Raw genomic sequence first — 26,659 nt, 5'->3', positions numbered from 1 at the left:
TAACCCACATTTCTGTCCAGTCATCTCCTTTGGCTTCAAATGGGGTGTAACCAACATTTTTGTCCTGTCAGAGGATCACCAACCAGATAGTTTTAAGCCAAGTTCTCAGGACAAAATAAGCTTAAGATTCTGCCATTTTTGCTAGGTATTTGCTGCTTCCTGAACATAATTTTTAGTGCTGGAAGGTGGTGCCTTTTAGACTCTTTGGAATTTAAAGGACCCCATTTAGCTTAAGCTGATAGGGAAAGATTTACAAGGAGAGCAATTTAGCTCGGGTGGCTCCCCTCTGTCTCAACCCCTCCTCAACGCAAACAACAACAACAACAACACTCCCCTGGTTTCTTGCTCTGCCCAGCACGGAGCACCAGTTCCCAAGGTTCACTCCCTAAACTCTTCGCCTTGCCTGCTCACTTGCTGTGCACCAAGGAATGTTAATAGATATGGAAGCAGGAAGATATATATTGCTCCCTTTGCCTTTGCCCGTGAAGGGCCCCCACCAGTAAGATGGCGAACTTCCGGCTTCTCTTCCGGGTCCTCAGTTCCCGACGGCGCCACCTAAAGACCAATCACCTCTCTCCCCACTTCCACTCCCAGCACCTAACCAATAGCCACCAGCCCCGTAGAAGTAACACCACAATCACCCCATGCCCCTTCCTATATAACCCAGCACCTTTCCCCAATAAAGCGGAATTCTCCGGTGAATTGCTGCTGTGTGTCGCTCCTTTCCTTTCATTGGTGCCGAAACCCGGGAGACGGGACACCCCAACTGGGCCCCGTCTTCCCCCGACACCAGCAGCAGCTTGCCCTCGTCCTCTTTTTCCGGCACTGGCTCCTCACACTCACCACTCCTCTCTGGCCTTTAGGTAAGTTTTCCCCCGGAGTGGGCCGCTCTTCCCCGAGCTATCGCAGTGCCATTGACCGTGATTGTCCGGCAAGGCCCTGACACTCGGGGACGAGGAGGGAGCTCTCCCCACCTCAGGCCTTCACGGCTGTGGCGGACCCTCAGGCCCCTCCTCCAACAGCCATAAACGAGGTGACTCCTTTGTGGATGAGAACGCTCCCTCCCCCCCCTCCTCCTTCTGTTCTGCCTGCCGAAATCCGTTCCGTCTGCCGAAAATTCCTAGTACTAGGTTCCTCGGACTCTGGCACTCTGCCTTCTTAGAGAAGTCTGGGTTATGACCCACACTTCCTAAGAAACCGACTCGTATACGAGTTTCCGCAGACCACCAAGGATCATCGGGGACGCCCTTTGTCTCCTTGAGGTCTGCTCCCAGTCCGAGGGTCTCCGTTCGTCTTCCCCTGTTTGTCTCCTTCTCTGTCCTTTAGCCATGGGAGCCTCCTCATCCCTCCCTGAAAGTTCACCTCTTGAATGCCTGCTCAAGCATCTAGCCACCCTCTCCCTGACGCCTGATATAAAACCAAAACTTCTCCGCAAATACTGCTCCCAAGATTGGCCGACATACCCCCTAGACAATAACAACCAATGGCCCACAGGGGGAGCTCTTGATCCTAACATCACTCGCGATCTCTTTAACTACTGCCAGCGCCTGAAAAAATGGAAGGAGATTCCCTATACCGAAGCTTTTCGCCTCCTCCCCCCACTTCCCTCGCCGCCACCGCCTCCTCCTCCCCCCGCCTCCCCCCAAGTTCTCCTAGCCTGCAAGCCGTCTCCCCCGCAGAAGCCTCCCGTTCACTCCCTTCCCCCTCCTCTCCTACAACAACCCCTCCCCCTTCCTCTACCACCATCTCCTCCCCCACCTCACCCCCCTTGCAGTTCAAGCCTGAGTCTTTCAGCCCCCCTCTAACTAAGTTCCAAGAGCCTCCTCTGTCTTTGCCCCCATCACCTGTTTCTCCCCCACAGACTGAGCCAGAACCCTTCAGTCCTCCTCAGACTCGGTCCTGAACGCCTCCCAAAATTTTCGCCCCCCCTCCAGGACGTAGCAAGATCCAAAGGCATTGTGCGCGTTCACGTCCCTTTCTCCTTAAGAGATTTAGCCCAACTTGAGAAACGCCTACGTTCCTTTTCCACTGATCCCACAACATATATCAGAGAGTTTCAATAGACCCTCCAGTCATACAGCCTCACACATCATCACATTTTCATGCTCCTGGCCAATACCCTCCTTCCTGAAGAGCATAGACGAGTTTGCGACTTCGCCCAAACACACGCCACCTAAACCCACAAGACTGACCCCACCTATCCCCCTCGCCCCAGCGCTGTCCCCGAACAAGACCCACACTGGGATTATAACACCACCATGAGTCTCCGCTCTCGAGATATCTTCACCTGCTGCTTAATAGCAAGTCTGAAAAAACCAGCTCGTAAATAATCAATTTTCAAAAGCTCCCTCCGAGTTCTTAGACAGACTCACTCAAGCCCTATTACAGTATACCAGCCTGGACCCAGAAACGCCTGACGGGAGACATGTCCTTATGACATACTTCCTAGCTCAAAGCTACCCTGACATTAAAGCTAAACTCAAAAAGTTAGAACACGGCCCTGCTACCCCACAGACTGAGATCCTAACAGTGGCCTTTAAAGTCTTCCATAACTGGGAGGAGGAGAAAGAACGCCGTAAACAAAAGGCTGATCAGGCCAATTTCCAAATGTTGGCCCAGCTGATAAAACCACAACCTGGGCGCCCTTCTACAAACAAGCCCCGCCCAGGAGCTTGTTTCAAGTGCGGAAAAGAAGGACATTGGTCAAGGGCTACCACCCCATGCCCCAGATGCCACAAAAAGGGCCACTAGGGGTCTGATTGCCCAGCCACCTGAAGGGGAGGCTGGACGAACAACCCCCATCCTAAGCCTGCCGTAGTGGGTCTGGCAGAAGAAGATTGACGGGGCCCGGGGGCTTCTCGCCCAACCATTTCCATCACCAAACAGGAGCCCAGGGTTACTTTAATAGTAGACGGTCGCCCCATCTCCTTCCTCCTAGATACAGGAGCCACCTTCTCAGTCTTGCGAGAATACCGGGGCCCTACCACGCCTGCCATTACTCCTATAGTCGGGGTAGGAGGTAAACAGATTTTCCCATTAAAACCCCCACCCTTTTATGCACAATCCAGGACAATCCCATACCTTTCTCCCACTTCTTCCTGGTTATGCCCCAGTGTCCCATCCCTTTACTAGGACAAGACATCCTTTCTCTCCTCCATGTTTCCATAACTATATCCACTCCCACAGCCCCCAGGACTCCCTTTCTGATGGCCCTCATAGCTGACGACCCCCCTCTACCCAATGAAAGCTCCAGTTCCGTCCTCATACATCCTGTAAATCCCAAAGTTTGGAACATTACAAGCCCCTCCGTGGCTCTATGTCCTCCTGCCTCTATCAAATTATGTGACCCCTCTCAGTATATCTGTCAGGCCCAATACCCCCTAACCACTTCAGCCCTCATAGGCCTTCAACCCATCATCCAAGATCTTTTAAACAAAAATTACCTCAGACCCACTCACTCCCTGTTTAATACCCCCATATTAGCTGTTAAAAAAAAAACCAATGGATCTTTCTGCCTCGTCCAAGACCTTTGCCTCATCAACATGGCCATCGTCTCTATCCATCCCTTAGTCCCAAATCCATACACCCTTTTATCGCTGCCCTGCCTTGGCCTCCCGACACCCCTCCTCCCAAGATTTTTTCACCTTCACCTGGACGGTCCCATACACAAGACATTCTGAACAACTCACTTGGACAGTTTTGCCACAAAGCTTCCGAGTCTACCTTATTACAATATGTAGACGATCTTCTACTCTGCAGTCCCTCGTGAGAACAGTCTCAACATGACACTGCCTCCCTACTTAACCTTCTAGCTTCCAGAGGTTACCGGGTATCCCCCATCAAAGCTCAAATCTCTTCCCCTTCTGTCACTTACCTCAGATTTCTTCTATCTCAACAAAGAAAGTCCATTACCTTAGACAGAAAACGGCTCCTCGCTGACCTGCCCGTTCCCAAAACCAAGACAGAAATCCTTTCCTTTCTAAGCCTGGCTAGGTATTTTAGAGCGTGGATCCCTAACTTCTCCCTGTTGGCAAGACCCCTATACGACCTCAGCAAGGGCCCCCCTGAAGAACCATTATCCTCCTCACCCCAACACTCCTTCATTAAGCTCTGTAGAGCCCTTGTAGAAGCCCCAGCTCTCCATCTTCCTGATTTGTCGAACCCCTTCTCATTATACATTCATGAGAGGTCCAGTCAAGTTCTAGGAGTCCTAGGCCAATATTATAGCCCATCCTTTGCCCCAGTAGCTTATCTTTCCAAGCAATTAGACCCCACAGTTCAGGGGTGAGCCCCCTGCCTACAGGCATTAGCTGCTGGACAGCTCTTGCAGAAGGAAGCTCATAAACTGACATTCGGGGCACCCCTTACCATTCTGTCCCCACATCACCTAAAGGATCTCTTAACCTACAAAAGTTTACAGACTCTCCCTCCCTCCAGACTCCTGACCTTACTGTCCTCTTTCCTCCAAAATCCCGTTCACCCCCTTTGCCATCCATACCCAAATCATGACTTTTTCCTCCTTTACCGCTCTCTTGCTTTTTCTCCTCATTCCTATTGTCTTCCCCGCCACCCCAGCCTCCTTTGTATGGCGATTCAAAGTAAGACAAACTTACACACAGCATCAAACAAAAGTTACTGCCCTCATTGCCACATCAGACTGCCCTCTGAAACGCTGCTCCGAGCCTTTATACCTCCACTTTCCTCCCTCCACCGAAGTGTTCACTAGCAGCTACCTTTATTCTCCCTACCTCTGCTTTCTCTATGACCAAAGACAAGCCTATTGCAGGCGATGGCAAGACACCTACGGGGATGTCCCTACTGGTCTTGCACCATTCACTACATGAGTAACTTCCAGTACCCACAGTATTACTCCTCCAACCATTTCATGAAATACCCCAATGGTTCATTCTCCTTATCAATCCCAGATCCCTAGGACTCTCGATGGGCCGCCAGGGTCACAGCCTCAGTTTACTATGGGGGGGTCCTCGACCCCCCACGGTACCCTTCATATCCCTCGAGAGTATGTTCCCTCTCACTCCCAGATCTCTCAAGTTGCATCAGATATCGGACATTCCAAAAAAGTCATTATCCAAACTCTTGATGGCACTTCTTCATCTTCTTATTCTTCCTACTCTTGGTTACAGCTTATTCAAGACACCACCATCTTTCTCAACCATACCCTCAACACCGCCAATTGTTTCTTGTGTGCATCACTACAGCTCCCATTGCTAGCCGCCATGCCCCTTAATATTTCCAACTACTCCTTCCATGCAGAAGGACAACCCCTCCGCCCCCTGGCAGACATACCCCTATGGGAACCAGAATATGCAGATAATCTCACCATCCACCACTGTGTAGGCCCAGCTCCACCCCGCTCCAGTGCACTTCACTGCCTCTCTATCTACACCCCTGCCTCTGGCTCTAAGACTTTCACTCAACCAGGACACTTCTTTTGGTGCAATGGCAGTCTTTTCAACTCACTGCCTCCCAACTCCGATATACCCTGCATTCTCATCACCCTAATCCCACAGCTTACACTTTACAGCATGGAAGAATTCCTTGAGCTCCAGCCTCCCTTGCCCTCACGCACAAAAAGGGCTGCTTTCCTTCCCATCATGGTCGGTATCTCTTTGACCACCTCAGCCATTGGGGCAGGGTTTTCGAGAGGAGCCTTGAGTCACTCTCTATGGGCAATTAGAAATCTCAATGACAAACTTGAGGGAGTCCTGACATCCACTGCCGATTCCCTAGCCTCTCTAAAGACAGGTCACTTCGCTAGCTAAGGTCACCCTTCAAAACCGGCGGGCCTTAGATCTGCTTACAGCCGAAAAGGGCAGCACCTGCGTCTTCCTTCGAGAAGAGTGCTGCTATTACATCAACGAATCCGGCATTGTAGGAACTGACATTACCAAACTCCCCGACCTTGCCTCCAGCCTCCACTCTGCTTCCAATTCCAACCCATTCTCTTCAATACTAACAAACCCCCTCCTTACCTGGCTCTGGCCCATTGCAAGCCCCATAATAATCATTCTTCTCGCCTGTCTCTTCTTACCCTGTATAATAAAGTTCATCAAATCCCAAGTCGGAAAAATCTCTAATCAAACTTTCAATCAGCTTTTACTCAGGAACTATCAGCTTCTGGCCACAGAAGATCCCTCACCCTCATGTAACCTCCTCACCACACGCTGAGATAGACCCCTCTCTCCGCTGGAAACTGTTCCTGGAAACAATAGCCACAGACGCCTGGCTTCTGGCACCCGTATCCTCTTAGCACCATTGGAATCAACACGTTCCTCGACCTATAGTTACAAGGAACCTTCATTGATTTCCAACCTGAAGAAGTCCACATCTACTCGTCCTTACTGTGGGGAGTCCTATCAACCCTTTCCCCCCAATCCTCAAGCCCTCACTCCCTTCTCCGCCCCCACTAAGCAGGAAGCAGTCAGAAAGAAAGCAACGTCCACAACCCCATAGAGGAGAAAGGGGGGAATGAAGGGCCCCCACCAGTAAGATGGCAAACTTCCGGCTTCTCTTCCGGGTCCTCAGTTCCCAACGGCACCACCTAAAGACCAATCACCTCTCTCCCCACTCCCACTCCCAGCACCTAACCAATAGCCACCAGCCCCGTAGAAGTAACACCACAATCACCCCATGCCCCTTCCTATATAACCCAGCACCTTTCTCCAATAAAGCGGAATTCTCCGGTGAATTGCTGCTGTGTGTCGCTCCTTTCCTTTCCGTTTGGGGCTCAAGAGTTTTTGGGAGATTACTCCCCTCTGAGCCCACCGGTGTGAAATAAAGCCTCAATACTCCAAGACCTCCGAGTGCTGCTTGGTTCTTCTGTTAGTGATCTAGTCCAGTTTTTTTTCCAGTATTTTCCATAAAATTTGGTTCCCTAACCAGGAAACCCAACCATGCTGGCCCAATGTTGCCACCGGTTTGGGGCAATGGCGGGGTGGTGATGGAACAGGGGATCGCAACGGAGAAGGTGCGCCCTGCCTGATCTTTCTGCAGTCTGCCACCCTGTCGCCCTGAGCCAGCCCTGCTCCGCTGTTCCTGCTGGACTCAAGTCTTGGCATTGTGAGGACCTGGTTCTGACATTGAATCCTGTAAGACCCTAGGGCACCTGACCCAGACAGTCCCACCCGTTGGGGTGGAAGGGGAGCCTGATCACCTCCTGGAGACTTTGAAGTCTCACAGGTAGACATTCCCAGGGGGGGAATGTTTAAACTCTGGTGTGTATATGTTTGTGTGTGTGTGTGTGTGAGTGTGCAGGGTGGCTGAAGTCATTCAGTCTGCACTGAATCTGTGAGTCCACGGCCTGCGCTACGGAATCTGCGTGGGCCAAAGCTTTCATGGTCAGCCATCAGGGCATATCTGTGATTCAGCTTCGGCTGACCTGACTTGGGACTTATACGGGTGCACCTTAGCCAAGGCTGGCCAAAGTCTCCGTGAGGAGCGTGAACAGATGGGCATCTGACTGGTCTCCTCTCTAGAGGAGGCACCCCTCCCTTGTCTGTTGTCGTGGCACCGTCCACAGACATGTCATGGGGTCAGGGCATAGTAAACCCACAGTCCTTGACACTATGATCAAGAATTTCAGGAAGGGATTTTCAGAATACTACAGAGTAAAATTATCTCCTGGTAGGTTGAAAACCTTGTGTGAATCTGTATTGCCCACCTTTAGTGTAGGGTGGCCTCCAGAAGGAACCCTAGATGTCCCAACAATCTGCTGAGCCTGGCGGGTCATCCCTAGAGATCCAGGTCATCCTAATCAGTTCCCATACTTTAACCCCTCGTTAGAAGCTGCCCAGACTCTTCCTCCTTGGGTGCGATTCGCTTGCAACAGGCAAGGACAGGGTAGGGTCTTAGTTGTCTCAACAAAGAAGCCTGCAAAGAATCAACAGAAGCCTGAGCCTCCACAAATGTTTACTGGTGACCAGGAGGAAGAGCTAATATTGCCCCTGCCTTATGTGCCTCCAAGGCCATCAGCACCCAGCCCCCAGTCCCTGATACCCTGCTGCCATCAGCCTCCCTGCCAACCCCAGAATCAGTGAACCCACTCTCCCCAGAACCAGCAGCCAGACTGCACCCTCAGCCAGGAGCAGGGGCCCTTCTGATGCCAGTGCAAGAGAAGTGGGAGCCTGAAAGACAAAAGTATGGGACCATTCAGCCCAGCCAGTCCATGTTTTACTATCAACCTTTCTCCACAACTGACACCCCATTAGAAAAGCCACAAGCCCTGGTTAATCTTAAGTAATCCTTCTTCCAAATCCATCAGCCAAACCAAAAAAACTGTCAACGCTTCTCTGCACCCTGTTCACAAGGGAAGAGAGGAGGCAGCCAGGGTCCTTGGTTGGGGTGCATAGGCTGAAATTGCTGTCCCCGAGGAGCACCCCAAAAGGGTCTTCGCCACCCCTGAGGGACAGCACCAGATCCACCAATATCAGGACGCCCTCGTCCAGGGGGTCAAAGCTGGGTCCAAAAAGCCTATGAACATGACTAAAGTATCTTCAGTCACTCAACAACCAGGAGAGCCTCCTGGGGACTATTATGAAAGACTGTGTGAAACTTATTGCATATACACCCTTTTCAACCCTGAGTCACCAGGGAGTCAGCAGATGGTAAACACCTCATTCGTAGCCCAAGCTGCCCCAGACATCAGACGAAAGCTCCAAAAACTTGAGGGCTTCACTGGAATGAATATCACTCAGCTGATCGAAATTGCCAACAAAGTATATCTAAACAGAGAAGTTCAGGCCGACAGAGAGGCTGAAAGAAAAATAAAGAAAAAGGCCAGTCTCCTGGCACTGCCCTGAAAGAGAGAGATGGGCAGAAGGTAGAGAGAAGCCAGCCACCAAGAGGGGGGGAGCCCAGGATCCCCCTAGCCAGAGACCAGTGTGCTTACTGTAAAGAAAAGGGCACTGGAAGAATGAATGCCCCAACCGAGGCAAAGCCTGGAGGCCCAGTCGCTGCCAGGAGGAGCCTCACAGGGAAAGGCCCACTGGCCTGTCAGGAGCAGACTCAGACTGACAAGGACCGGGCTCTCTCACACTCAGCTCCCATGGGCCCATGGTCAAAATGAAAGTGGGGGGCCAAAACATGACTTTTATAGTTGACACAGGGGAGGAACACTCTGTGGTCACCCTTCCTGTAGCCCCTTCAGTGAAAGACTGCAACTATTCTCGGAGCCACAAAGACAACGGCAGTATCCCCTCTCACAAGAGGCGAGAGCAGTCATCCAGGAACATCTGATCATACTCAGAGGCAGGCCTTCTAATTGAGTGTCAGTCACCCTGGAACACCCCACTTCTACCAATCAAAAGCCAGAAGGAGAGTACTGGCCTGTTCAAGACCTGCGAGCCATTAACAGAGTGACTTTCTTTATACCCAGTGGTTCTAAACCTGTACACCCTCCTCAGCCAGATCCCGGGGTCTGCCAAATGGTTCACTTGCCTAGATTTAAAGGATGCCTTTTTCTGCCTCTGGCTTGCCCCTCAAAGCCAGGTCTTGTTTGCCTTTGAATGGACTGAACCAGACACGAGGCAGCAGATGCAGTTAACCTGGACATGGCTTCCACAAGGGTTCAAGAACTCACCCACTCTCTTTGGAGAGGCATTGGTTGCAGACCTTGCCAACTTTCTGAGGGAAGCTACACATTGCGCCCTCCTCCAGTACGTAGATGACCTCCTCCTTGTGAGACCCAGGAAAATTGTGTGAAGGGCATAAGGGCCCTCCTGCAACTCCTGTCTGACTCAGGATACAGAGCCTCATAGAAAAAGGCACAAATCTGCCAGCAGCAAGTCCAGTACTTAGGCTTCCTCCTCACACAGGGAGAAAGGGCACTAAGGCCAGAGAAGAAAAAAGTCGTTGACTCCTTGCCCCAGCCCAGGATGGGGGGACATGCGAGAATTCCTAAGCGTTGCCAGGTTCTGCAAAAATCTAGATTCCCAGATTCTCAGCAATGGCAAGGCCCCTCTGCAGCCTCCTGAGGGGGCCAGACTGAAAGCCCCCTGTTTGGACAAAAGAGGCAAGAGTCACCTTCTTGGAAATAAAAACTGCTTCAGAACAGGCACCAGCCCTAAGCCTGCCAGATATAAAAAAAAGCCCTTCAATCTCTTCATACATAAAAAATTAACAATTCTGCATTGCAAAGAACATCAAAAGGAAAACAACCCTATAGCACAGGGGAATCAGATGGCAGATGAAGCTGCCAAAGCAGCAGCCAGTAAGGTGGCAGGGAGAGCTCCTTCCCTCACCATGGCCCTAACACTCCCAGTGGAGGCCCCTCCACCCAGGTACACTGACAAGGAGAAAGACTGGGCCATAACTGAAGGAGCCACTTTAACTGAAAATGGATGGTGGATGCTGCCAGACAGATGTATCTTTGTCCCAACTGCAACCGGGAGGCAACTAGTCGGCGAATACCACCTGCTCACCCACCTGGGAAAAACTGCACTGGAGGCCCTCCTCAAAAAGCAATACTACATCAGCCAGTTGCCAGCACTATGCCGAGCAGTGAGTAGACAGTGTGTAACTTGTGCAGAAATAATGCTCGATCTGTGCCACGACTCCCACCTGTTGTCCAAAGAGCGGGAGTTGCCCCCTTTGAAAACCTGGAGATAGACTTCACGGATAAGCAGGGGACTCAGATACCTCCTAGTAATAGTGTGTACATACCGTGGCTGGGTTGAAGCCCTCCCAACCAGAACAGAACGGAGCCGGGAGGTAGCCAAAGTCCTTCTGAGAGAAATTGTGCCCTGGTTTGGCCTACTGTCCACAATCCACAGTGACAATGGGCCTGCCTTTGTAGCAGATGTAGTGCAAATGTTGACTGAATCTCTCAACATTACCTGGAAACTTCACACTGTGTACAGGCCACAGGGTTCAGGGAAAGTACAGCAAATGAATCGCACCCTCAAAAGGAACTCTAGCTAAGTTTTGCCAAGAAATTTGGCCTCCTGTGGCCAGATTTACTGCCCCTGGCTCTCCTGAGTGATTGCTGCACACCTGGAACTCAAGGTTTTGCCCCTTCTGAATTAGTGTATGGACGCCCTCCCCCATGTCTAGGAAGCGTCCCAGGGAACCTAGACCAGATAGGAGATAAGGGAGCAAGAGAACAGCTCCAAGCCTTGGGAGCCACCCTAAATAAACTACAACAATACACCATAGAAAGAGCCCCAATCTCTCTAGGAACCCCAGTACATTTCTTCCAGGCTGGGGACTCAGTCTGGGTTAAAGATTGGAAAAAGGACCCCCTCAAACCTCAGTGGGCTGGCCCCCACATTGTTGTTCTGACTACTACTACTGCCCTCAAGGTTGCAGGCATCACTCTGTGGGTCCATCATTCCAGAGTGAAAAGGGCCCATCATCCTGACAAGGAAGCACATCAGTGGAGGGCCCAGCCAGACCTCCAGATCCTCTCCGCCTCCGCATCCGATGATTGCCCTCTGACTAATGGACGCCTGTGTGCCGTGGATCCTGGCTCTTGTTGGAGTGGTGTCTTTTATTCTGGGCATTGGACTCTTTGCTGTTGCACCCCTGGACTGGACTATTCCTCAAAAAGTTGCTCTTTCTATTGTCTATTGGGTAATTGTTAAGTTGTTCTGCTGTGCTTATCTGTCTGTCCTAGCTGGACCCAAGTCTCAGCCTGCATCTCCAAAGTACCTCTCTGTAATGTTTAATTGTACAAAACTTATAAAGCGCATAGTGGGCCTGAGGGGAACTACCTCCTTTTCCCCTGTGAGATTTCCTAGGTGGAACAGGCTGCCCCTTTGCTGATTCCTGCTCTAGTTGAGCTCAGTGTAGCTGGATCAGCTGCAGTAAGCACAGTGGCTCTAATAAAGAGAGACTTAGGGCTCACTGCCCTAACAGAGGAAGCTGATCAAGATTTAGGGCAGCTTGAAACCACCATGATTCAGCTGCAAGATCAAACTGATTCCCTGACTGAAGTGGTGTTGCAAAATCGTAGAGGACTGGGCCTCCTGTTCATGTCACAGGGAGGCTTATATGTAGCCCTTGGAAAAGATAGTTGTTTTTATGCAAATAAATCTGGCATAGTTAGGAGCTCTCTCACCAAAGTAAAAGAAAACATCCAGCATAGGAAGATGTTAGAAAACAAAAAATCTTAGTTCCAGGGATGGTTTAAATGAAATCCATGGCTAACAACTCTTCTAATCGGCCTTGCTGGGCCAGTGATTCTGCTGTTCCTTAAACTATTGGTGGGACCCTGCATATTTAACTGGCTCATTAACTTTATCAAGGAACGCGTTTCCTTCATACAGCTCACGGTTATATGCAGAGCCACTATGACCCTGTCATAAACCAGGGAGATGATGCCCCCTAAAACAAAGTGTTTAAAGGGGCATCAGAGGGGGGAGTGATAGGGAAGATTTACAAGGACAGCAATCTAGCCTGGGTGGCTCCCCTCCACTTCGCCCCCCTCCTCAACACAAACAACAACAACAAAAACACTCCCTTGGTTTTCCGCTCTGCCAAGCACCGGTTCCCAAGGTTCACTCGCTAAACTCTCTCCCCCTTGCTTGCTCGCTTGCTGTGCACAAAGGAATGTTATAGATACGGAAGCAGAAAGACACATATTGCTCCCTTTGCCTTTGTTCGGGGCTCAGAGTTTTTGGGAGATTACTCCCCTCTGAGCCTGCCAGTGTGAAATAAAGCCTCAACACTCCCAGACCTCTGAGTGCCGCTTGGTTCTTCTGTCAGTGATCCAGTCCAGGTTTTTTCAGTATTTTCCATAACAAAGCCTTTGGGTTTCTCAGAGCTGTGTCTAATAACAAAAGAGAGGTGCCATGGGGTTGGGGATTGTGAGTGTTTCACCTCATGTATACCTCATTACATAGAAGTTTTCTTGAGGTTGGCAGATGACCTAGTGTCAACCTAACCTATTCCATGACCAAATTCCCCTATCACAAGAGTCTTCTGGGGTGAGTACTCTAACAGCTTTTAAATGCTCAACCCTTGCCCACCAATTTTGCTGCTTTTTGGCTTCCAAGGCCCCTGCTAGCAATAGCCTTAGTTACATAAAACAGGACAAATAAACATGTGCACCTCAGCACACCAGCAGCAGTGAAAAGATGTTTCTGTGTTCTGGCCAAGAGAAGGCTGTCCTGTGTGTACCACCACCAATTCCTGTGGAACCTTGGCTGAGGTGTTCCACCTGGGGAACTGTGGTCTGACCAGCCAGGGGCTAGGCTCCGGGTAGACTTTTCTGACAGCTCAGTTGAACTCCAGGCCCAGCTGCCAGTTCAACTGGACTCCAGGCAGTTCTGTCTACCAGCTCAAGCTGACCTGCCTTGGTAAAGCTACACCACTTCAATCCAGAAACTCCAAGCAAAAAGAGCAGAGGTCCACCGAGAGCAACTCACCAATGGACCTTGGACATGGCAAGGAAGACTGTGAAATCAGGAGGGTCGCGGTCACCATCCTTGTGTTTCTTGTTGTCCCTAGGTGCCTCAGAAGGCTTGTTTTGTATCCCATCACCGCCCTGATCTGTTAAGAAACAAAATTCAACCGTGTAAATGTGAAGATCTAATTGGCTTTATTAAGCAGTTAATGGATTGGACAGAATTCCTTCTAGCAAGTAGAAACTATGAATAACAACAGAATAGGAGAGGTTTTTAAAGGCAGGACAAGAAAGTCATAAATAGAAAATGGGAGTATTTCATGTGAAGTCATTTCATCTGGGGATGAAAGGGTCTTATTAGGTGGTTTCTTTTGAGGGATGCAGAGGGTGCATGTAACATTCTTATCTTTGCTTACTGAGGGACTACATTTCTGAGGGAGGTTGCAACTACAATTAGGTTAGGCATTAAACCCTATTTGATGACTTGGCCTAGCAAAAGTGACATCACTTTGGGCCTATGTCTTCCTTTTTAACAACCCAAAGCTGATCTACATGTCCTGCAGACGCTCAGGGCAGCTACTGTAGGTAAGATCCCCTCAATAAACCTGTATTGAATTTAAGTTGGACTTGTCAGCCTCTTTCTTTGCTCTCAGAGGCCCTTCAGCCTTTGAGGGCTGGTTCACACACACCTCCCACAAGTAGAACATGGGGTTTTCCAAAATCAAATTGAAAGTCAAGCTATGATTCTAATAGGGTTGGAAGGGATAATAGGCCACAGTTACAGAAATCTATTTATATTGGCCCACTTCTGTGGAGCACTGGAGTTAAGTGTTTACTAGAAGAAATAACATCTGTGTTAAACCAGGTGATTACCACAGGGAACAAGAAAAAAGGGGGAAAAGGACCCTAACTTCCAACTCTAACTAGTTAGCACAGATCACTGGGTTTGTGGGATCTTTCCACAAATATTAACAGTAATTCCCCTTCTTTGCCTATAAAGAGGCTGAATAAATACACCCAGAAAGGAGGCTTTGACAAATGTATACCATACCTGTGAAAATTTCTGGGACAGGAAAATGACGATTTGGGAATCATGTATCAACATTATGGGACCAGACAGACTTCTCTGCTAAGCACTGCTCTGCTATTTATTAGGCGTGTGACTCTGGGAAAGTTACTTAACTTTTCTTTGTGCCATGGATTCCTTGTCTGTACTTGGGGGATACAGGTTGATGTAATGATCAATGTAAAATAATGTATGCCAATTTGTGATTTTTGTGTAAGTAAATATGTCCTTAGCAATGAAGGGAAACCTAAGTGGTAAAACAAGAAAAAAAATAATTTTACAATAAAAAGTTGCTTGAAATTTTTTCAAGTTGGGTACAGGTTGGTGAATACCTAATATCTGATTTGGTCAGTAAAACATTGGCTGAGGATGAATCTACCCCAAACACTGAGCTTTATCTGGTGGCAAAAGGACAGTTGTTCTACATAAAGAGCTGGTAGTGAGCAGTTTATTACTTCTTCATAGTTGGCAAAAGATTCCTAAATAAACTTGGGTGGCGAAGCTCAACATTAGAAGATTCTATGTGTGTATGTGTTGAGGGTAGTAGTTTTTCCCATAACTGTATATAGGTGTTTTTTTTTTTTGTAATTGCTTTGACCTCTTAGCTACTCACTGTGGAGTGGCCTTATCAGTGTTCTTAAGGATCATTTAGGGCCTGAGCTTTGGTGTGGTGATCTTTGGGATAATTCACAAATATTCCAATTCTCCCTTTCCCTGACATGGGGAAGGACTGCATTTTTCTACTGTCTTTGGAGTCAGGCATATCCATATAACTTGATTTGTCAAATGAAATGCGAGAGGAAGTCATGTGACTCACCTCTCATTTCCTGCTTTGGTCCCCAAGGAAGTGCATTTTGAGGTGGAATCTGTATCAGGCCACTCCAGCTGGTGTGGGACATGTATTGTGAATGAGGAAAAAATTGTTTTAGCCAATGGGATTTGGAGGATATTTTTTATTGAAGCAGAGGCTCATCTATACTGACTAGTCTAGGCAGAGTAGGGCCTATCTATTTAGTCATGGATAGACATGGATTCAGAAGTAGCCAGGGAAGAACTGAAGAGCCTGATACTCACCAAGAATGATTTTTCAAAGACAAAACAGTCCACAAACAAAACAAAACAGAATAAAAAATCCTTCAGAATCTATGTCCTGAGAACTCTTCTGTTTGCATTAGGATTTGCCCTCTCTCTAGTTACTGTCTAGCTTGAGAGTTTGATCCATAGGCTTTCTTCTTTATTAATCCCTGATTCAAACAATATCATTGTTAAAATGAGATGGTAAACTCATATACTCTTTCATTATCACTTCCTACATCTCTCTATTTTGCCAACTTCCTATCTCTCTATATCTTTCCCTTTCCTCTGTCCTGAAAAAAATAAGTGATTGAGTTCCTACTATGTGCACAAATTTCTAGAAGTGCAAAGCCAGTGAGCTTTGGCCTCAGAGAAGCTTCTATCTAGTTAACGGCACAGTCTGACCTCTCTAAACAAATAATACTAATATGAAGTGGTAAGTGGTATACTTGAGAAACTTAAAGAATAATATGCAAACTTGAAAATATGGAGTGATTATGATCTTATATGGCTAAGCCTTGAAATTTAAATCAATCCAAACAACACACAAATATTTTAGTAATGAAATGTGCAGTTAGTAGCAATATTTCAAACTTTGCTAAAGTCATAACTTTAGGAAAGTCTTCAGTCGGCTGAGACCATTATTTTGAAATAGAAAAAAGAATGAATGATTAAATACATAAAGTATTTGAGGAATGTGTGAGAAATGCCTACTCCATTCTGTTAGGCCAGGGTGTAGACCTTTCCAACTCACGTGATGTTCTCACTATTGGAACAATCAATTATATCTGAAAATGATAATAGGTGGAAATAATCAAATAACAAAGAAGATACATAAACATTGTCAAGTAATTTGGGCTGTTGCCAGGATAATGTTAGAAAATAATTGGCAGAAGATTGTTCACTTAAAAGCCATAAACTGTGACTGATTAAAGGAATTTCTGCTTTAATTTTAATTTTGTCAGTCCAAGGTAGAATTACAATAGATATGAAGAGCAAGTATGGAATGTGCTTTTTTTTTTTTATTCAGCAAAGCATATACTTTAAAAAAAATGTAAAACCATTCAGCAAAAAAAGGAGTCAGCAAATATGCCCCAAAGCAAAACAAACACAACTAAGTTTCCTTGTTGATGACATATTTTGACTTCCTATTTTGGCATGCAGAGGTCAGAAACACAGACTTACAGTATATACACAATCAAAGATTTTAAGTGCTGATTTGGGAAATGTCTTTATTTGGAATAAAGAATTTTGAGTTATAAAACTGAATGGCTTATAGAATGCAATTTACTAAATCAGTCTTTGTTCTTATAAACTAGAGTAATCTCATCCTTTGACAGTTGAAAATATATACAATCTCTGTTTTCACAGTCAGTGACGCACAGTTAGTTTTCATCACTGGTGGGCCTGGCAGTTTTCACTCTCTTCAGCGGGTGCACCATGTCCCCGTTGGCTTGGAATAGCAGGAAGCACGCGGGTTGTCCGTAGAGGTTCTCCAGATACAACTGGGAACAAAGAACAGAATGGGAGACCTTCTGGGTTTGCTACTCTCAGAGTCTCATGAGGAATGGTGGTAGGAGACTGTGTTATTTCTTAACGAGTGGAGGCATTTCTAAGAAGCGTGTCTGGGTGAGTGCTGGCCTGCAGGAAAAGGTTGTGTAGGTACATCTATTCAATCTCACCATGTGTAGTCAGGGATGTCAAATGTGAACAAATAAAAGACAGGGCCAAGTTTAATGAAAACATGATTGCAGTGTGTGTGCCTGGCAGAGCTGTCTCTTCCTTGGGTGGAGTAGCTATTGATGGCCAAGTCAGCACAAGGCTCTAAATAAGCCCCAAGACATTTAAACTGTGTTTTTAGGCAAACCTCAAAAGTTTCTCAGATTTCTTTTAGGAAAAGCACTGTATACCTTCCCACTTTTTTTTCATAAATCTGAAGTTGATCAAAGATCCTTATCTTCCCTTCTCTCCTTAAACTTAACTGTGAAAAGCAAAGTTCCTAGGCTCTGCCAAAGACAAGCTCCCCTCTTTGGCTTCAGCCCTCACCAGGATTCAAGGCCGAGAGACTCTTAATTAGACGTTTTTGTGACTATGTTTCTGCTTAAAGACAAGGTGAGGGTTGAATTTCATTTAATAACTGAATTCACACCATCCCAAACTCTCACTTGATACACATCAGTAAGGGCAGAGGAACTGATGTGTCAGGGAAGAGATCTTGGTTTCTGCTACTAATTCTTTGTGTTACTTTGGGCATATCTCTCAACATCTCCCTTTCCCTATCTGCAAAAAGACAGGGTTATACTGTAAGATCCCATGGTTCATTGCTTTGCCTTAGGAGTTCTATAGCTCTTGATTAGTCCCCTCCAAACTATAGACTGGGCAGAAAAGACATATTGGACATTTATTCTGTGCAAACAGTTGTCAAGTGTTTTACATATGTTATCTCATTTAAACCTCCCAGCAATCTAACAGGAACGTACTACTGTTATAGGCTAAGTGAGGAAACTGAAGTACAGAAAAGTTAAGGAACTTGTCTGAAACAGGGTAGTTCCTAAATCATCCAGCCTCTGTGATTAAAAGGATATGGAGGGTGTGTGTGTGTGTGTGTGTGTGTGTGTGTGTGTGTGTGTGTGTCTGCATGTATGCTGTGCACATATTATACATGGGTGAGCTGGAACAGGAAGAAAAAAAATTAGAACCATTAAGTATTGCTTGTTTCATGAAGCAGCCGACTCAGTATCCTATAGTTTTGCTCTTGGCTCTGCTACTTACCATTTAAGTAATGTTGGGCAAGTCATGTAACCTCTCTGAATTAAGTTTTCTCATCTGTACAATGGGAATAATAACAATAGAACCTGCCTCAGAGTACACATATAAGAATATACTAACTCACAATTTCTGGGTGTGGGACCCAGGAATCTACTTTATAGCAGCTCCCCTAATACTTAGGCATGCTCAAAATTGAAGATCACTGAGAAAATAGAATATATTATTAATATTCCATACTGTGATAAATGTTTGTATAAAATATTACAAAATAAATCAATAATACCAGAAGTAACACTGATGAACATCTACTTGACTATTCCTTTCTGCTTAAGAACTCTTAGCCTGTGAGTACAGTTGACACACATTTCTTTCTGGCCATCACAGTCAGGAAACCCATATCAAGAGATCAGTTATAAGAGAAGAATTTTTAAAGCACCTTCTTACACACATTAAATAGTACATAGCAAAATTAATTTGTTATTGTTTTCATATACGAAAACAAAAATTCCTCAGGAGAGGGAGGATACTTTTCTAAAACAAGCGTCACCAAGATGGATGAAACTTGAAGGACTCTCACTCTTTTACTTTCCTGCACTTTACAAGTTTTGGCTCCTGAGGTTCCCTTGAAAAATGAAAGTAAATTGAAAAAACATTTAGTTCTGTCTAGACATATTAACACTTGCAAAGGAAGCTGAGGAGGATGCATAATACTTACATTTTTGGTCTGGTAGGGGAGCAAGGTTGTTCCGGAAGAGAGGAAGATCCCTGATTTTGGGTCTGTTTGGGGAGAGGTGCTGAAAATTTTGTCCTGCTGACAAACATTTTTGCGTCAATCATTTGAGAATCAAACAAGTGCAAACTATAAAATCCAATGGATAAGAGAATCATGAAAGTTGTCAGGAACCACTTAAGATGCCAACTACAAAAATAACTACATTTTATTGAGTTTATATTATATGTTGGTCATTGTTTAAAAGAAAGGAAAAGTTACCACAAATCATTTCTTGAATGAATTAGCTTAAATAAAATTTTATAAACTGGCACAGTTGGCCACCCACTCTATAAAACTTAAAAGTTTGAAAAAATAAAGCAGGGCACAATAAGGTCAGATCTGCAGTAAATGAGAGGGTGATGAATGGGATGTATTCTTCTAGAGCAGTGCTTCTCACAATCCTGGCTGCACAGAGGAATTATCTGAGGCATTAAAATCCTGCTGCCCTAGCCAAGCCCCAGATCAAGTAAATGATAATCTCTGGGGCTGGGATAGGGCATCAGATTTTTATCAGCTCCCAGGTGGTTCAAATGCACAGCTAGGATTGAGAATCACTGATTTAGAAGATGAGAGCTGGGTGAAAGCACTTGGAAGATCACTATTATCTAATTTAAACTATAAGCAGTGCTGTGCTAGAGCCATACCAGCTCTTGGGAGTCAATCATTAAATTTTCAGGAATTTTGTGAGCTGGTTGACATCACAATGGTGGCTTTATATTGGCCAAGGTGGAAATGTTTATGAGGTAGAGAAGAGACATAGGACAAGCATCATGATTAATTTTTCCTGCCTATGAGGAAAAATGCCAAGATATAATCAGTATAGTAAGAAGAGATGGGACTCCACTTAAGGCTAAAATCCCATTTTAAAAACCAAGGAGTTAGGAGGTAAGATTGCTAACATATTTGATTGTGATCAGCCAATAACCAACCCAATCCTAAGGCAAGGCAAACAGTTCTAAATGATATATTTTCACTGCTTGAGGGTAACCATTATTTTGGGAAAGAACAGGACCAATAAATTCTTTGTGTTAAGTTCATCTTACAGACTACCTAGAGGACTGACTGTGGATGGTGACATATGTCTCTCACTGGAGAGGGACATCATGAGACCACATGTCAGCCTACCTCCCCTGGCCCTTTGTCCCATTCTTGAAATTCAAAAAAATTCAAATCCTAAACTTTTAAGTGTGCTTTTTCTCTGAGGCCACCTGCACTTCCGCCCGAGTGTGTACTATCTTATCCCTTAAACCTTTTTGCATAAGCCTATCGTACTTGTCTCTCAACTCTGTTTCATGATACAGACAAGAACTCACCACCTCCAGGTCTCGTGGTGTCTTTGTTACTTTGCTAGTTCATTCAATTTTCTAGACTTAAGCACATGTCTTCTCTTTCTCTGTTTTACTTCAGACAAATACAGAAGGGCTCTTGAGATCTCTGGTTTCGGCTTGCAAGTTCCCGTTGCCTGGGTGACACGGAGAGGACTGCAGCTGCACGGACATGATCTTTATCAGCCTCCCTGAAAATCCTTTCTTTGCTTTGGGAAGTTCTCAGAACATAATCTCACTCCATCCAGTGCTCTGCAGCGCCCAAATTCTGGGGTGGTAGGGGCTGGTTTCCCATGCTGTGCCGATTCAAGCGGACACTGGATGCCATGTGACTCTGGCTTTGGAGTTGGCAAGGGGTTTTCCCTACAGAGAGCAGGAGTTCAGTGAACTTTCCTCTCTTCCCTCTGCTCTTCCTTAACTCTACTGCCTGCATGGCTGCTACCATTCACTATTATTCTGCCTTTAATGAGTTCTTTCTTTATCTACACTTCTCCGACCTGTTTGCCTCTTCTTTGCCATCAGAGTCAAGAGCCCTCTCCGGGGTGAGGTCTCACCTAGTGCGCAGGGAGATCTCTCCAGATTGGATTGCCCAACAACATTTACACCATGGAAATCAGCAAGCACTGATTTTTCACCTGGATGATAGCCATTATGCATTTTATCAGAATACTGCCCATTACAAGAGGTGGATGTTCCAAATATTTGAAAATGGAAGGGAATACACAAATTGTTTAAGTCCCTTTAAAAAGCTGACCAAATGGAAGATTGGAGACTGACAAAAATTAGGCTTGGAGTGGATTAATGATTGTGCATTGAGCATTGACTCCCCTATACAGAATTTTATTGTCGTTAACAACCATTTGATCAATAAATATGAGAGATGCCCTCACAAAAAAAAAAAAAAAAAAAAAAAAGGACAGACTTCCAATGGTAAAATAAATAAGTAACTGGGATGTAACGTATAGCATAAGGAATATAGTCAAGATATTGTAACAGCTTGGTAGGGTGATAGCTGGAACCTAGAATTATGTATATAAATGTTCTACCACTGTGTTGTACACTTGAAACTCATGTAATGTAATACTGTGTGTCAACTACCCTTCAATAAAAAATAATTATTTAAAAAAAAAAAAAAAAAAGCTGACCAAATGGTATAATGAATAGGAACTTGGGCTCTGAGGTTAGACAGGATTAGGCTCAGTTCCCATCTTGGGCAAGCAACACTTCCTCTCTATACTTTAATTTCCTCATATATAAAATGATGAAAATAACTCTGTCTTTTCTAGTGGTCATAAAGATTAAATAGGAGAACAAATGTAAAGCGTTTCATTTACAGGGCAAACACTCCATAAACATTTGCAATTATTACAGTTTTATTCTGTGGAGTGTTTAACACGATCTCCTGGACAGTGGGGAATGTATTGATTTGATCTTTCCCTAGTAGTCTTAAAGAAACCAGAGACACTACAGCAATGCTCATAGGGTTTAAGTCTTCTGCTTGGGCCAAGCAGTCTTCAGATAAGGAACAAATAAAGCATTAGCCAAGATCCACCTTCCATCTGTGTAGGTGAGTCCAATGGTAGATTTGTAGGAGCAGCCATCTGAGGATATGTCATTTGGTGAAGATGGAACAAAATTCCCAGTCTCCCTCGGGGATATTATTTTATTGAACTCTAAAGGTCAAATAACTTTATAAACCACTGTTTAAAAACAAAAGATTTCTGAGTAGAATTACAGTAAAACCCTATCACTCATACCTTATTTATCCATGAACATTTGAGCAGAAATTTGTAAAACCAAGAAATGAGATAATGATAATTATGGGTTATGTTTATTGAGCCCTTCCTGTTGTCAGGCATTGGGCTAAATGCTGTAGGCATAATCATCTCATTTAATTCTAACAATAACCTCCCTTTGTGAGACAGGTGTGTTACCCTCGGTTTTGCAAATGAGGACACTGTGGCTTGGAGGAGCTCTCAAATGTGCTCAAGGTCCCATAGTGGGAAGTGACAGAGCCAGGGCTCCAACTAAAGTCTCTCTGACCCCAAAACCCACACTCTCCTGCCTTCCTAGGAGCCAAAGTGATGTTGATATGATGGGAGATGTGGAAAGAGAGGAGCTGTGGCAGTGATTCGGGAGGTGGAGGGCAGTTAACCTTCATTCCACACTGGCATTTGGTGCAGTTTAGAAGGATGGGGTGGAGCTGTGTACAGCCCACAGCTCTCTGATCATGCTGCCATGTCTGCCTGTGAGGACAGGGTCTAGGACCACTGTCCTAGAATAAAAAGGCAGAAAAGGTTTTGCAGTTAAATGAAGGAAAGAGAGTAAATGATGGATTAATAAGAAACAAATAAGTTCAACTCTCCTCTACTGTGCACTCACAGTGTTCCTGCACTTAGAGCACAAAGAGAAGGCAAGGGCCTCAGAAGGGCCTTACCATGCAGGCTGGGAAAGGGACAGGCAAACTACTTGGAGGCCCGTGAGTAGTGCTGTGAAGGCGGCACAGAGCAGAGAGGTGCCCAGAGGCCAAGGTGTTTGAATCTGTTTGAATCCCATGGCCCTCACCTGAGTGTCTGCTCGGCCACTTCCTGGCTAGCACTGTGGCCACAGGCAGGTGGGCTAACCTCTCTATGCTTCAATTTCTTCATCTCTAGAGTGGGGGTAAATACACCTGCCTGTCGTTGAAGGGGAAGTACACAGTTCCCTGTCTGTCCAAGAGGAGGCTCAGTAAGGGGAGCCGTTCTTTTCTGATTAATGTAAGAAAGAGCCATACCTCCTTCAGAGGCCAAGGTGACTTCCACACTGAAGGTGAGTTCTGAGTTGATTCTTAAAAGATTGTAGGAATCTGTCAAGCACACAGTGGACAGAAGGAAAAAATAAACAGGCAAAGACGTCATGGAATGAAAAGGTATGGGGTTGTCAAGGAACTGAGAGATATTCAAGGAACTATTGAAGGATTTCAGATGGGAGGTGTAGAAGCTGGGAATGGGAAAAGCCAGGCCACGCCATGCTGGGAGGGCTTTGCCAGATAAGGAATCTGGACTTTGTTCTGGAATGATGCAAACCCTCTGATGTGTTTAAACAGTGAGGTCACAGGATCAGACCTACACAGGGAGGAGAGTGCATTGTTGTTGGGATAGTCTAGAAAATTCTGGAGAAGGAAGTTGTCTCCTGAGGGAGAAAGGAAGTGAGTACTTTCTTGCTTTCCTTGTGATGGCTTGTAAATAACCAGGCTGGTAGCAAACACCACAGAGCTTTCTATTCCATTTTCTCTGAAAGCTGCTCACAGTGAATTAAGCTGATGTGCACCAAATTCCCTCATTAGTATAAGTGCCTCATCCCCCATCTCTCTCCATCTAACCCACTGACAGGTCTCAATAAATGTTAAGCAATAATCATTACAGTTAAATGTTCAGTACTGCTGATGCAAGCACAGGATATTGGCTGCCAGGAATTCAAACAGTAGCACTGCTAGCCCGTATTATTTCTACTAAACCCAGGGTAGGAAAGGAGAAAATCCAAAGTTAAAGGCACTATCCAAGTTCAAACCAGAAGTGCAGTGGTATGATTTATAGTACCCAATTGCTTTACCACATTAAGCTTTCATATCAAATCTGGAAGCTCAGTGTAGTAATCTGCTGACTTTTAACCTGCCTAGACTAACAACGTAAACCACTTTGTAGTCAGTCCAGAAGCCTCAGCAGTTCTAAAACAATATTTCAAATTGGGTTAAAAATGTCCACAAAAATAAAACCATAAGGTAGGGGATTCTTTTTATTTTGGAGAAGGCAATGTAATTCCTCAGAAAATAATATTGCAGATAATTGGTCAGCATTTAGCACACTGGACCTTGAGATCTAAAGAGAGAAATACATCATCGCCTTGGTGGTAACTCCTATTCAGAAGATTTGGGTTACAGTTCTGAATATGTCACTAATTAGCTGTAAGACTTTGAGCAAATCATTTTTACATTTCTAGGCCATGTGAATTATAACTGGGAAGGCCCCATGAGTCAAAAATGGTCCCCGTATCAGAAGGTAAGAAAACTGTGTCCCAGACAGATGACATTTCTTGCTTTATCAATCAGGGCTCATCCAGGGAAGTAGAGACCTCTCTAGTCTTTGAAACAGAAGGAATTTTCTTACAGAAAGTTGGTTATACTAGTGATGGAAAAGCCGAGAAGCCAAATAGAGGGCAGGGTAGAAGGGCAATCCAGAGATGAGCCACAGCAGGAAGATGCAAACACCTCTAGGCTGGAGGGACAAGAGGAAGGGATGGTGCTACCAGGGCCCTGAGGCTGGGAGGAGCTGGAACCACTGCAGGAGGTTCATAGAAGCAGCGGGCCATTGTGTAGAACTACACTGGCTTCCCACACTCTCCTGCTTTTACTCTTCTGCCAGTGCCTCCGGGCCCAAATACCTGGAAGCAGCTGCAGGGAGCCTCGGAAGTGTAGTTCCCTGAGATGCGGGGTAGAGCTAGAGGGAAAAGACCAGATCCGAGAGCAAGCAGGCAGTCAACTAGCATTTACTTAAATTTCATCATCTTTAAAAACAAAGGTCATCAAATGCTGGGCATAGAAGCCACAGGGCATAAATATGCAAAGAAGTAAAAAGCTAACCTTTTCAAACAATAAGGCTTCTCTCTCACTTACCAACTTTACATTTCCCTGTATGGCCCAGGAAGATGACTGGTTAGCCAGAGACGGGCAAGATTCCTCAAGGGAGGAACAACCTAAGACAGGCACAGTCGCAGGGGGCCATCTGGTGAGAAAATGGGGAGCAGCAGAGGTGAAGCTTAGAACCTCCCCCCTCATGTTCTGAGAGAAATCTTCTGCATCCGTGGATGTTTTATTGCCCTTGTCTAGCTTGGATTAACACATAGTCTACAGGCACACACCTGATCATCTACATTTGCTCTCTTACAACACTAAACTCTGTTTTCTACCTTTATCTCGTATCTACCTACCACTTCAGCATTTTATTAAAAATAATAGTAATAGAGAAATGTGGTACCCACATATAAATCAAGTATAAAAATCAAATGAATATTCATATTTGAACTGACTGTTTATAGTTCATAATGCATGAACAAAACCGAAAGCTTCTGTGATGACTGCCCTTGCACTGTTCACCATGTAACTTATTCACTATGTAAGAATTTGTACTCCATGTAAGAACTTGTTTGTTATGCATCAGAAGATTGGAGACTGACGAAAATTAGGCTTGGGGTGGATTAATGATTGTGCATTGAGTATTGACCCCCCTATACAGAATTTTATTGTTGTTAACAACCATTTGATCAATAAATATGAGAGATGCCCTCACACACACACACACACACACACACACACACACAAATATATATATATATATATATACACACTTCCAATTGTAAAATAAATAAGTAACCGGGATGTAATGTATAGCATAAGGAATATAGTCAAAATATTGTAACAACTTGGTATGGTGATAGCTGGTACCTAGAATGTATATAAATGTTGAATCACTGTGTTGTACACCTGAAACTAATGTAATACTGTGTGTCAACTACCCTTCAATAAAAAATAATTATCGAAAAAACAAAACAAAACAAAGGTCATCTCTAGTTTGTTTCTAAGGCATAGTCTTAGCATAGGCCTGGGAAATAGTAAAAGCAAACAAACGAATGTGTTTGTGTATAGTACAATGTTCAAATTGCAGCTGTAAGTACTTTGCATGTACCAACTCATTTAATCTAATAGCAACCCACCGCCCTAAGAGTTAGGTATTTGTTTCCATCTTTCAGATGAGAAAACAAAGGCTCTGAGACATTAAGGAACAGTAAGTAAGTGGCAGAAACAGACTTTAAACCCAGGCATTGTGGCTTTAGAATCTCTCCCTTAACCACTGGACTACAATGCCTCTTGATATATTAGGATGATAGATGCTCAATAATCATTTAATGAATGAATGAATGACTAAGGTCCTTTCCACTTTAAAACCCTATGATCTTGTATCTAAACATGAAAAGAAAATCAATTTAAAGTCTTATACAATCATTTTCATACACAAATCCATATCCCTTAAAGCTCATTTATAGGCTGAAGATTGTTGGGAGATTTATCTTACCATGACTCAGTTCCCTAGAATGGCTCCTAGTTATTGGCAGCACTCAGAAACATTGGTTGAAAAAAATAAATGCTTTGATATAGGCACAGATCCTTATTTAAAATTCCCTTGAAGAATTTTGCTTCTGCTTTTCTGCTATTCTGCTGCTCCAGAACTTTTCAAGTTATTTCACTGGAAAAGTGA

The 26,659-nt window shown here is 45.2% G+C and overlaps 1 protein-coding gene across 2 annotated transcripts in view; it reads right to left on the bottom strand.

Moving 5' to 3' along the window:
- Positions 1-16,051: 16,051 nt before the first annotated feature.
- The window catches only part of ANKRD55 (ankyrin repeat domain 55), a 280,917-nt gene continuing 270,309 nt past the window's right edge, over positions 16,052-26,659 (bottom strand). The window contains exons 10-11 of one of the 2 annotated variants that reach the window (XM_057495111.1): positions 18,988-19,080; positions 16,052-17,008 (exon numbers count right to left, since the gene is read on the bottom strand). In XM_057495111.1, the coding sequence (XP_057351094.1) occupies positions 16,899-17,008; positions 18,988-19,080 (203 nt within the window). In that variant the 3' untranslated portion in view covers positions 16,052-16,898. The remainder of the gene's footprint in view (positions 17,009-18,987; positions 19,081-26,659) is intronic. The other variant, XM_036900197.2, reaches the window with a different exon arrangement.

Source organism: Manis pentadactyla, chromosome 2 (assembly GCF_030020395.1).
Source record: "Manis pentadactyla isolate mManPen7 chromosome 2, mManPen7.hap1, whole genome shotgun sequence".
Classification (NCBI taxonomy): domain Eukaryota; kingdom Metazoa; phylum Chordata; class Mammalia; order Pholidota; family Manidae; genus Manis; species Manis pentadactyla.
This window is presented reverse-complemented; position numbering and strand designations above follow the sequence as displayed.